We start from the raw sequence: 13,456 nt of genomic DNA, 5'->3' as shown, positions 1-13,456 counted from the left end.
TTGAATCGCTAGAGAATCCAGAGAAGTCAAAGCATACTTGCAGCCAAAGGAAGGTGCTATAAAAAGCTATGGCCAGCATCTACATTTTAATTAATAATTCACAAACTTCAAGACTACATAAGCATCAATACTTACAGTCCTGCTTATTTTCAGTAGTTTTGCTCACTGCATAATATGGAAAATAAATACCAGAGCTTTAAAAACATAATAAAAAAGACTCTTTTCAGATAGACAGCCTCCAGCATATTCACGGAAACACATCCTTTCACCAGACTAAATGGGACCATTTCAAATGGAGTTCATCAGTTGATCTTGGCAAGCCTTGATTACTCTCGTTAGCTTTCTTCTAGCTTACAGAAAGTACAACAAGGGGTTGTGTACCATGCTGTATGCTGAGAAATGATGGCATTTTAATTGCACTGTGTATTAACAAAATCCTTTTTGAACAGCAAGCTTTTAATTATTTCATTTGTCTCTTAATTTATCATAAGGAAACAACTAATTAGCTTTCACTTCTCCTGGGCAGAAGTTTCTTTGTAGAAGACTTAAGTACAGTCCATAGAGTCTAGTTTAACAGCACTGCATCTTCATTAGGAGATTGTATTTGGAAGATGGAATGGAAATACAGACAGAAAACAAACCTAAAGTAGTTAAATACCATTTTTGAAGCTTTTAATAGTTAAATTATCAATGCATTCTACTGCTGCCCCCCAAATCAGATCCAATATAATTAGTAGTACAAAATAGCAGCAGTATTCTGGAGTAGAAACCATTAATTGTCAAAGGGTTGGGTTATACAGAGCAATCACTGAATAGGTGGACAGTACTAAAATATTGCTGAAATACTATTTAAATAAATACTCTTAAAAGAAATACTATTTAAATAAACACTATTTAAATAAATACGTTAACTATACTTTTTAAAAATAGTACCAAAAATCAAGTGCAGAGATGGCCACAGTGAGGCCCCCCCCTGCCCCGTTGTTACAGTTTGAGAGAAGACATAATTAAAACTCTGCCCTCGAGGAGACTGAAAGTGAAAGCTGAGATGTCTTTCCAGGTTAGGGATTTAAGGTCTGCTGCTTGAGAGCTACCCTTTAAAGACAAAGATCTGGATTACTTTCAAGTATAAATACAAATTATGCTAATAATGTGCTTTACTGATTACTGTCCAAATGCTCTCTGCACTAAGGTAGATGCTAAACTGTATTACCAATGTCCTAGAATATACTGATTATGGCTGTTGAAGTCAAAGAAAAAAAAAAAAAAAGAGTTGGCAGAAAAGATATTTGCAAACCCACACACATGATACAGAAAAAATAAATGCAGGAATAAAATTACCTTAACATGGTGAGCCTCAGCCCATGGGCTGAAGTACACAACTAGATTTGTAGCCTCAAAACTGCAGAACAGCAACTGTGACCAGTCAAACTCACACTAGCTATTACATTTTTCACAGAAGCTAAATCAAGTACTTGTTTTAGAAAGTACTGTAATCTCATTTTATTTATCCCAAGCAACCAACATGACATGGTAAACTTCCAATGTCTTAATTCTTACCTTAGGAAAATCCTACCTTCCTTTGAAAGACCAAATTTGACTAGCTTCCAACCATTGGAACCTGTTTTGCCTTCCGGATAACCTGTGTCCCTCTGTGGAAACACTGATATGCTCCGAGTCACCTTGCCGCTTCCTCTTAGCTAAACTGCGCAGAGTGATCTCCATAAGCACTACACCGCAGGGCATGATTTCTAGCCCCAGAACTTTTGTGGTTTCTCCCTTGTATTTCTAAATCGGTTATGAAGTGTGGACACCAGGCCTGGACTCGGTGCCCTATCAACATTCTTATCACTGTGAAATCACTTCTCAGCCTTTACTTGCACTTCTTTTTATCTCTCTCTCTCTCACACACACAAAAGCATTAGCCTTTTTAAGTAAGGAACTGCAAAAGTAGCGAGGCTGTTATCATCAATGACCCACTACCCCCTTTTCTGAGTTGCTACTTCCAAAAAAACAAACAACAAAAAAAAGCTGTTTCTTGTTCCTAAATAGGTTACTCTGCATTTGACTCTACCAAAATAAATATTTTTTTGATTGAGATAATTCTGTAGCAGTCACTCTTGCCTTAGAAACAAATAATTTATTGTGAACTCAGAAAATATAATACAAGTTTTAGAACCTCCTGAGGTAGCTGACATTGGGATCAAATATAAACATAGCTTCCTGGCTCTGTGCAAAGAAAGCAAGGATAAATCTGGTTCTGTCTGTTCGTAAACAGATTACTCACACTTCGGATACAGAAACAGAGCTTTTGAACTTTCTGAAACGTCTGCTGAGTAAGAATTACCTGAGTAAACTGCCAGTAAAGCTTCATTCTCTTGGCTTTGGCATAATTGCATTCAATGAGCCTGGGCCTGCTGTTCACATCCACCAGGCATCTGTTGTCATCATCGTCGATAGTGGGACTCAGAACACCCACATGGAGCTGCTGATTGCTTGTGTAATAAACATTCTGCAACAGGAAGCACAAACAAGATTTGTGGCCTCTCGACAGAAGCAGCACTTTTACCAAAAAGCTAATGGCAAAGATAAATATGCTGAATAGCAGTAGGCTGACCCCATAGTGGCTTTTAAATTATTTCCTTTCATGCAGGAGGCAACATTTTAAAAGTTGTTCTAAATTAACAATTAATTGTTACCAACAAGTAAAATGTTGGTTAACGACTTAATAGGAAATACGCAAACAAAACTGATTGTTGTCTCGTCGTGTGCCTTTTTAATTCTGTTTCCTATGGTCATGCACCGTGGGTCTTCAAAGAGCAAGATGTACACCCTCTAGCAGGAAGCGGGGTGAGCCCGAGTATCGCCATCAACTCTGATTAGACTATTTCATCTGAGGATAATACCTAACCGGAGAGGTAAGAAAGCGAACAGCAGCACAGCAGTTCGGCAGGAAGGAGCTCACGCTTTTATATGACAGGTAGAAAGATAAATGAAGGTTTTCTACAAACAAATGATAAAAAAAAAATTTGAGGCAGCTAACCAGAATCCAGTATATACAATAAAAAATTATTAGCAGTCGGTGACAGACAGATACACGGCAGGAGAGAGAACAGAATGGCCATGTTTCAGGCTATTTGTTCTCATTTTATTTTGTATATGTCAATACACACAGACACAAGAGACTGGAAAAGGGCCCAGACACTGGCTGCTCTGGATTTGTAGCAAAGGAGCGCTCTCATAGGCCTCAGTGATTACACTTAAGACCAAAGGCATGAGACTATTGTATTACACAAATTCTCTCCACTCTGATTACAAACAGGAATGTGGGAGGTTTCCCTAGAAGAAAGAAAAAGAAGCAGAAGGAAGGTGAGCTTGCCAGACAGAGTTGATAATGTATCCTCTTGAAGATGACAGGTTACATATAAGCCTAGAAAGGTAACACAGGGCTATGCCAGGATTGTCTGTTTGCTAATCACAAATAGAATTTATTTTGCTAAAATCAGACTTTTGTCTTGAGAGGACTATGAGAAAGATGACATGGCAACATCATGCTTTAGCAGCCTTATCAGATAAGGGTAGGTGTAAGGCTTTGACAACTCCAGTGGTATCAGAGTCACAACAGACAAGAGCATCAAATTAATGGCCCTGTCATCTTACTGTATCCATTCCATGTGTCTGTAACTAAAGGGGAGCTGGAAATTACGCTCTGTGTATTTGGGAGTCTTCTCTGTTCGCGGAGGTTGATGGCACTATCTCCTGGTACCCGTTTGTTGTTGATGTTGTAGCTTATTTTATATGTGCGCATTCTTATTTGTGAAAATTGATAAAATATTATTTGCAAATAGGAGAGAAAGCAGAGAAACAGAACAAATGAGGACTGAGGAGAGATTTGGGAGCTTAACGTAAAAAACCAACTTTGAATGCTGAAATCAGTCAATGCAGGGATTAAATACAGATCAAAACAAATGGTGGTGTTTCTGTGAAAGACTATGTCCTCTGTTTACCCTCCGGGAACACTTCTGGGGCAGATCCACAGCAAATGTAAACTGATATAGTTGCATGTAAGTTAATGAAGTTGCCATTAATGGTTTACACTAATCAAAGGTTTGATCCCCTGCAACAGGTTTCATTCTTTTCACCCCACAGAAATGGTAACAGAAATCTGAGCTGGCTGAACCGACGTGAGTCTAGGTTTTAGGAGTCTGAACAGAGAAAAGTTGAATAGTTCAGTCATGCCTTACAGGAGAAGAGAAGGGTAAATAAAAGGACCTAGCAGAACACATTTCCAAAATGGCTGGTTATTACTGATTGAAGTGAACTGTAAGAACTGCAGAAGGACTAACAGGACCACACCCCAACAGATTCCATACATAAGTTAGATAATTAACAAAACTGATGCTTTAGAAGAGCAATAAACATTTAGAATGCACTTTCTAGACAGACCAACAGCAACTACTTTAGATACATTTAAGACCTATCCAGATGCTTTTTTTGGAGAGAGATTGAGATAGTGATATAGCAAGGCAGTAAGATCAAGATGATCTTTAAAGGGGATTGTTAGGACACATTGACTCTACAGATGAACATTTTGTTGCAGCTCATTTGCCTCTTACCTAAATTTACTACTAGAAAAATGAGAGGGAAATTGTCAGGTTTTTTTTACTAATAGGAAGTGATTTATCAAGTCCATTTTTTCAGCACGTTGTCACCACAGAAAACGTGGCAGAAGAAGATCAAGGGGTTTTGCATTTTTTTTTCTTTTCTTTTCTTGAAGATACACATCAGTCCCTTAAAAAAAATGAGCAAGCTTAGCTGTAACTCTGAGAAGTCCACACTACAGCTCAGGGTTGCTTGTGCAAAAGAAGTAGTGTACCTGCAAACCCTCAGGGCTGAGCCAGTTTTATCAGCTCAGTCTCCTCAGCCTTTCAGAGAGTGGCCTGAAGGTAATCATTTCATATTCCTGGATAAAGCAAGCCCAATTCCTAGTGCAACTCCATCAGCTTTTTTGATGTCAGATCAGCAATGGTTCAGTCTGAGCATCTTTCTGAGCAGAAGCAGAATGATGGCTCTGGCTGCGGGAATTACCCAATTCTGCTTGTTGGCAAAACTGTACAGAAATAGAACAATCAAATGCAATTATGCTTAATAGAGATAATTAGCAGGTCGTTGCTTATCTTTAGAGAGTTCACCCTACCTGCTAATATCACTTCATTTTTCATTGTGGACCAGTTTAGTAAAAGAGGTGTGAAATCTTGTATTCTCACCTAGTATTGGGAAAGGCACCTTTCAGCTCTTAAGTGGCATGTAAAAATAAGCTCAAACTGAAACACACTGGTACGGCGGCAATTAGTCCTTCTAACTAGGCTCTTTCAGGATGTTGCTTTGCTTATCCAGTAATATGGATATTATTTAATTATCTATATATTAATTATGATAAATATTTTAGTATCTTATCTAATAATATCTTATTTCAGAATTGAAAACATTGCACAACCTGGTAATTTGACTACTATGTGTTTCTAATGGAGGGATCACATCAAAAGCACATACCCTCTACAAATTCTACTTGAGCAGCATGCTAGCGAACAGCGAGGTATCAGTTTGTGTTGCACTTGGCCAGAAAAGTTTTTGTAACGCCTATGGATAGTCCCTGGCTCCTTTCCCCCAGCCTGAGAATAAAACGGTCCCTGCACTGAGACGGCACAATAGTAACGATGTCAGGATGAAGGGAAGACATCCATTTAGTAAAACAGAATTAACTATTGACACTACTGATTAAACTCGAAATGCTCTTCTAGTCTGAACCTAAAGCTGTTAAGCATGAAACCATGGTAAAGTCTCTCTTTAAATAATTTCATATATTAAGAAAAATATTTTAATTGCTTTTTTAATTGCTTTCACACTGTATCTCCCTGTTTCTATTTGATTATTTTAGTTTTCAAAAATATTTTTTTTTTTTGTGGTTTAGTTTTTGGTGTTTTTAGTTTAAAGATGGTACACAGATTACCTTTCTGGAGTGGGCAGTAGGAGATAAACCAGCTGAGTTACATGAACTGGATTACTATCTCATAATGTACTTGTTAGGTATGCACATATATGACTTCTTATTGATCATATTTTAAATTGACCTGCAGGTAAAATACGATCTTACAGATTAAAACCATACTCATGTTTTATCATCTTATGTGTAGCCCTACAAAAAACACTTTGTACTTGTGATTTAAATCAGTTGTTAAGTAGATAAATGCCCACAGCAGTACTTCTCCAAGAGGATGATTTTAACAAGTATCAACAAGTATGCTAGCTGTTTTGCAGTCCACTTCAGCACAAAATGGACAACTGAGGGACTTTTGTTTAAAACACTTCAGAAGATACAGGCAAAAAAACATTTTACCAGCACATCTGTTCCTACAATATTGCAACATCACCATCAACTAACACAACGAGACAGAAATTTGCAGTAATTTAGGAAAGTAATTTTTGAACAGTCACTCCAGTACCTTCTTGGAAGTCAAAATGACTGAATATTGAATATGGACTATTGAGTCATTAGGGTAACTTTGGAAATTTCACTGAGAACTTGGACCTTTCATTTCAGCTACAACAGCAAAAGTCACAGCAAGCCTTGTTCAAGGGACTGGAGACTCAGTAGCCAAACATTTGCTTAGTTCCACTGAAGTCAAGACACTTGCTGTATGCTGATTTACAGCATTCATTCAAAGATCCCTTGCACTTTCACTGAAGACACAGCCTCTGCAAAACACAACCACACATTTTCACATCTCCATCACATACATACTCCCTGAGGAGCTACTGAATTTCCACAGAAAAAATCTTGCTTGGATGTTGGTACCAAAGCACCTGATTAAAAAAAAAACCAAACTCCTCCCTTATTCTGTAACAAAATAAGCCTGCTTACATTTCATAAGTCTGTTCTAGCCCACAGCACTTTACCATCCATTTCTTTCCCCATAACAGTATTGATGTACAACTATGTCTCCTGGGCAACTGGAAGGGAGCACCTTTGTTCAGGAATTCAGTCAGGTTCAACAAAAGGCACTTATCTTCTCACAAAGTGAAATTATAAGGATTCAGCATTACTGTCAGTTACGAACTCTAAAAATGTAGGCAGGATTTGTGATCTGCAAAGTGTCAGAGTCAGCATGGGGCCTGAGCCTTAGGCACTTCCACATCTCCTTCAACCACACTCCCACCAGGTGCTTTCCAAGGGCGGCTGAGTGCCGTTCACACACTGACAGGCTGGCTCTGGAGGCTGCCACTTGCTGCCTGCTTTCCCTGCCCTCACTACAGGTCCCGCTGCATCCAGTGTCCTCAAGAAACTTCCTCTGGAAGCTTGGGGCTCGCAGCAGGTTAAAGTGATGCAAAAGAAGTTGTTCAAAACAAAACTTGGTGTTATTAATCTGAGGGTTTACAGCAAGCAAATGATTAAAGTAACAAAAGCTTCATACCTGGGTCTGAAGAAAAGCATATCAGTTGCCTTCAAAGCTTGACATAGGTCTCTGCCACAAGGCTTCTGTTTCAGTCTCTGTGTTCTCGGAGAACAGCCTCATAACTAATCATCTTTGTAACTAATCTTCCTCTGGACTGTAAAAGGTGGGGGTTTTTTATATTTGCTGAGAAACTTGGCCTGCAAATATCCTTGTGCCTATAAAACTGCATGTTCCAATTAAAGGACCAATAATTCCGTAGCTTTCTTGAATTTATTTTCCTAGACGTGTCCTATCTAAGGCCATTGCTTCACTTCCCGTTTGCTCCACCTAATAATCTCTCTGATTACTCTCATTAAGACAAGCAAACTGAGACTGGTATCACATTAATAAAACTAATAAAACAGTTCCCAAAACCTTCACAAGGTAGAAGAGCGAGATTTAGAATCACAGAATGGCTTGGGTTGGAAGGGACCTTAAAGACCATCTAGTTCAAAACCCCCTGCCATGGGCAGGGACACCTTCCACTAGACCGGGTTGCTCAAAGCCCCATCCAGCCTGCCCTTGAACATTTCCAGGGATGGGGCATCCACAGCTTCTCTGGGCAACCTGTTCCAGTGCCTCAATCACCCTCATAGTAAAGAACTTCTTCCTTATATCTAGTCTGAATCTCCCCTCTTTTAGTTTAAAACCATTACCCCTTGTCCTATTGCTACAGGCCCTACTAAAAATTCTGTCCCCATCTTTCTTATAAGCCTCCTTTAAGTACTGAAAGACCGCACTAAGGTCTCCCTGGAGCCTTCTCTTCTCCAGGCTGAACAACCCCAACTCTCTCAGCCTGTCCTCATAGGAGAGGTGCTCCAGCCCCCTGATCATTCAGTCAAGGCATACTTGTTATTTTTTCTAAACAATTTTTTTTTTTTAAGAACAAAATTTATTTGTCCTGAAGAGACAGCTAAAAGATGAAAACACAAATGAGTGGTAGTTGAAAGCTGCATAGCCTAGGATTCTTAAGAAATCTTCATAATGACTAGGAACTATTAGAGAAAATTTGGTGTCCTAAATCTCTTCCCCACCTGTGTTTCAGGTGAACTAATTTGCTGTATGTTACTTTTTCTATTTAATATCCTAAGCCTAACTTTTTCTGAAAAATTGATTGAATATCAGGAAAACTTACAATACAATATTGCAATGAAAACAAAAGCTGTATACATTACTGCTACTCAGACAAACTCCAGAATAAAGGAGAAGCAGCTTCATCCTTTATTTGCCATAGGACCTAGCTATACCCTTGCTTATTTTGGGGGGAATGTAGGAAACTCCCCCTCCCTCTTGATGCAATCTCATGTAGCAAATCAGCATGGAAGAGAAAAAGGAGAGTTCACACTTGGAGTCACAGCCTCCCCTGAACCTCAATTGTTACTTTCTGGAAGAGGGTCCTTTTGCCCTTCTATTCCACCTATCCTCTCCTAGACAAATTCTGCTTTCAGCTCTGATCTTGAAATATCACTTGTACAGCCAGCCATCTAGCTGCCAAAGAGTTCATCCTCTGATAAGCTAGTGCTCACTGGGAAAAACAAGTGCACAGCACATGCAAGTGCCAGAGGCATAAAGCAGGCATAGCAAAAAGCAGATCTGTGTAAGAATGCTCAAAATCGGAAAAAAAAAAAGAGTTCATGCTTTATAGAAGTTTAGAGCTGAGATAATGCATAATGAATCTAACATATACGTGTAGCAGATACGTCTTTCCTGGTGTTAGAGCTGATCTGACAAGATTTGGCTACCTTTCTTTACACAAGGGGAATCACACTTAGCACAATTCACAAAATTCCCAGTTAGTTCTTGAGTTCCTTCTTAACAGCAGCGAGGCTCAGCCTAGCCAGATGGAGCGGACTGAAGGCTGGGGACAGACTTCACTGGTACAGATCAGCCAGTCAGTCAGGGCCTGGCAAACTGAAAGGTGTTGCTGTTCTTTCTAGAAAATTACCAACTGGATTGCCGCGGCAGGTTTCCTGTAGGGCTAGAACGGTAATTGTGGAGGGATACTGACATCTTACGTGCTGCGTTGCAGCGGGGCAGTACAGAATACATCCTAAATCTGCCATGAGAGCAATGAAGGCCCAGGTAATTCAGCCAACTTTTTTGCCCAGTGAAAATACTTCAAACACCTACACGAAATAAAATCTGCACAAATACCCATGATGCTGTAGAGTACAAGGGAAGGTAAATGAGCTCTGCTTACTTGGACACAAATACATGGCTTTGTCCTCACAATGATTTGACATAGAGTTTCTGTTCAGGAGAAGTTTGCCCTAAAAGGTCAAAATGTGATTCCCATTGCAATTGACACTGAAATTCCACTGACTTTAAGTGCAATGAGCTTTCTGGCTCCAAGTTTATTATTAAACTTTGAAAAGCCACCAGAGTTGATAAAGACTTCAGAGCTGAAGTGGGTTGCCAGTTGCAGTAAATTATTCATAGGAGCTGGTTTATCATGTAGCAAAAAGTTACAGTAAGATGTTCAACTTAACACAAGATGATTATCTGAAGGATAAAGTGCCAACTCCCCACTGGAAGTTTAAAGCAATACACACCAATTTTCAGGCTGAAAGCCATTTGTAATCCTTATGGCAATGTTCCCAGATGAAATCATGCTGGAGACTGGTACATGACTCTGCATTTATAATGAGCAAACTTAATGCTCAGCACCAGCAGTATTTATTTGCTACCCTGCTTTTGGCATAATAACTACAAGGGATAAGAAGCCTGATTCACCACTACTTTATTCCATCTTTTAACCGTATTTTTCTTCAAATGAGTCCATGAAGGCATTTATTGCCAGGAGTACTATATTAACATATTAGGTCCAAAGTCTCACGGCAGATTCATACTTGACTAGAACTCCAGCTAAAGAGCAGTCTGGTGGATTCCAGTAAATCCAGATTTAGCCAACATTGCTGTTGCTTGGTTATTTATATTGTTCCTGACTTACATCCAGCATTTCTTGTTACATAAACATATCTGAACAAAAGAACTTTCTATCCCTGATAAGAAACTCTCAGCAGAATCCAAGTTCATTATGAATAACACAAACAAATACATCACTAAGATAAAAATCAAGTGTTTTCCCATTTACAATTCATGTAGGAAGTGACAGGAGAGAGAGGCTGTGCTGTCCTGTAGCCACAATCAGCAGCATCGCTGCATCTTGTGCTGCCTTAAAAGACTTAAAAAGACTTAAAAGGCTGTTGAAGAAGTACAAGCATAAGAACACAGGATGAGAATTACAGAAAGTTACCCCTAAGCCATAGGTCAACCTTTAGAAGATTCATGTCATTTTTTGAGGTAGGTTTTCAGCTGGTGCAGCCTGATGATACAACTTTAAAACAATTATAACCATATGTTATCCATGTTGAGGATCTATTCACTATGAAACTTGTCTTACTGATGAGCTGACAAGCAGCCAGTATACCAAGCGTAGCAACACCATAATTCAGCCTTAAATTGTAAAGCACGTAAGAAAGAAACGGCTATTTCACTTCAGTGTTTAGATTTGTATCTACTGAATAACCCCCCCAGCATACTGATTATCTGACTGACTTGCTCTTCTTCATGCCTGTGCACTAATTAACTTCTGAACTCTAAGAAACAATCAATATTTGATAGCAATAAAGCCAAGGTGCTCAGAAACTTTAAATAATATAGTGTGATGCTATAAATACAGGCTTAAAGACACAAAAATATTAACATTATTTTAATAGAAAACAGAGAGGAACTCAATGCCAGACATTTTAATTTAAATTCATGAACCTATATTGCAGTGGAATACCTAATTCTGCTGTTGCCTACTTCAGTATTCTGCTTTGGTTTTATTTAAAACAAGCAAATAAAAATCCTCTTACTTAAGCTCCACTTTTTAAATTTAATAGAATTGTCAATCGTCGTTTTTATATATGCTTTCAGTACTTACTTCCACAGTTTTCCTAACGCTGGTAACTACAGAATTAATGAGACCTGGATAAATTAAAATTTTACTAGATTCACTTCCTAAAGCTTCTCTTGGTTTTGCTCTTATCTCTGCACAAGATCTCTACAACTCTTCCATGGGAAAAAAATAAAAGGCAGCAAAAAAAAAATCAGAACTATTCTAACATAGACAACTGTGTCCTTTTTTAAAAAAGCATGCTGTCTTACGGCTCCTGTGACTTTGTCCTATCTGAATTATCCTTTTCCCTCTCCCACCAATCCCTCTTTACCCTTCACAGTTTTCTCTGTGGATTCCTACAGAATCCCTTGTCTTTCTTACCCTGTTTTCTTCTTCTTCAACACATACTCATCTGCAAACAAAGTCAGCCATTGTCCCCATATGCTGATGCACTGGTCCATACTTTACACCAGAGCTGACTCCTGGCGAAATTAAAATCTGAGCTAGTTCACTGCCATCTGTGTATAAGCATTTGGTAGCTCAGCCTCAACAGGTTTAAAAGCATATTTTTACTTTTTCACAGCTACACCCAAGTGCTTCACATTACTATAGGCATAGTCACATCCAGGTAATCATGCATTTCTATAACAGACATCTTCATCTTGAACCTCTTCCAAAGTCATCAAATCTTGTTATACAGCCTTTTTTTCCTTGCAAAACATCTCTAAAATACAGCTTTTCCAAAGTTGACCCTTGCTGGCTTCCCTCACTGATGTCAACACTCATGCCCTCTTCAAATCCATCCTTAATGCTTCTGAAAACTTGGTTTTCAGGTTGCCTTTCAGGAAGGCAATATCCTTCCACATGTTCTGTTTTCCATGCTGCACAAACTGCTTGCCTTCATTTTTAAAGCCCTTCTCAACCCCTCCTCGCTTTACTTATCAGCCTGGCAAGTATCAATAGGTTATCTTTCAACTCCTAATTAGATCAGGATGCTAGCCTTCATTGGTCACATTTTTCAAGCAAATATTCCTGTAAGCTAGGAGAAGTATTGCTGGCATCTTCCAAGGAACTTATCTTCCTCTGCACATTCCACAGAATTGCCCTTTTGCCCAGATGTCTCAAAAAAACCCCCAACCAAACCCAATAATTTTGGTGATATACCAAAAGCACTACCAAAGAATGCTATATCAGTATCTCATAGCATTCCCTTCTCCTCTCTGCCACAATCCCCTGTTCCTAATATTCTACTTGTACACTTTAGCTCTTCAAGTCAAGGGCATACTTTTTATTATGAGGCAGTAGAGCACTTATAGATTTCTGGGTCATTATTGGGATGCCTAGAACTACAGTAATAAGCATAGCAACAAAAAAATGCAGTGCCAGGGATGAGTCAGGTAGCTTACCACTTCTCAGAAAAAAACACGTATGTGTTTTTCCTAGTCGTATAACCTTTTGAATGTTAGTTAAAATAAATTGTGGTATTTCTACTATTATTACCTTTTTCTAAACTGACTTTGATAAAATTTTGTGTCTGCAACTAATAAGTCAAGTCAGGCAAATTACAAGCAAGTGTCACACCTCCTTAATTAGGATACTCTACTAATATCTTGGTCTTGAGGGTTTGGGGTTCTTTTTGGTTTGTTTGGTTTTTTTTTAATCCAGTCTTTAATCCTGTACGGTAATGAGCAATGACTATGGATACAGAGGTCCTTAATTCCTCTTGGCTTCCACAAATGCTGTGAACTTTTGGCATTTTGTGAAGGGTACAAAGTGAGGTAGTTACATGTACAACTTTGAGAAGAATTCCCAGCTCCCTACAGGTATTCCTTAACCCCTATGCCTCCTGGCTCTCCTGGCTGCACTGAAAGCAATCACAAATCCATTTATAACTTCAGATGAGCCAGATCTCACCCATTCTTCTTAGGATCATGCGTACATTTGATGTAAGGTTTCCAGAGGTACCACATTGACACCAACATATGCAAGTACAAGAAAAATTGTCTAAAAATTAATTATTTTGGTGCTGAAGACAATAAAATACAGACATTAAAACGTCTACATGAAAGTGAGGCATTAT

At 38.8% G+C, this 13,456-nt stretch overlaps 1 protein-coding gene across 5 annotated transcripts in view; it reads right to left on the bottom strand.

The window, feature by feature from the left end:
* The window catches only part of GALNT18 (polypeptide N-acetylgalactosaminyltransferase 18), a 279,026-nt gene that overhangs the window by 16,147 nt on the left and 249,423 nt on the right, over nt 1-13,456 (bottom strand). For 4 of the 5 annotated variants that reach the window (XM_087744745.1, XM_087744755.1, XM_087744764.1 and 1 more), the window contains exon 11: nt 2,348-2,512. The exons of the other annotated variant lie outside the window; for it this stretch is intronic. In XM_087744745.1, the coding sequence (XP_087600871.1) occupies nt 2,348-2,512 (165 nt within the window). The remainder of the gene's footprint in view (nt 1-2,347; nt 2,513-13,456) is intronic. 5 annotated transcript variants of the gene reach the window in all.

This window comes from Nipponia nippon, unplaced genomic scaffold (genome assembly GCF_047370975.1).
Source record: "Nipponia nippon isolate SJK-2023a ecotype South Korea unplaced genomic scaffold, ASM4737097v1 scaffold_10, whole genome shotgun sequence".
In the NCBI taxonomy this organism is placed as follows: Eukaryota; Metazoa; Chordata; class Aves; order Pelecaniformes; family Threskiornithidae; genus Nipponia; species Nipponia nippon.
Note: the sequence above shows the minus strand (reverse complement) of the source record. Positions and strands in the feature narration are given on the sequence as shown.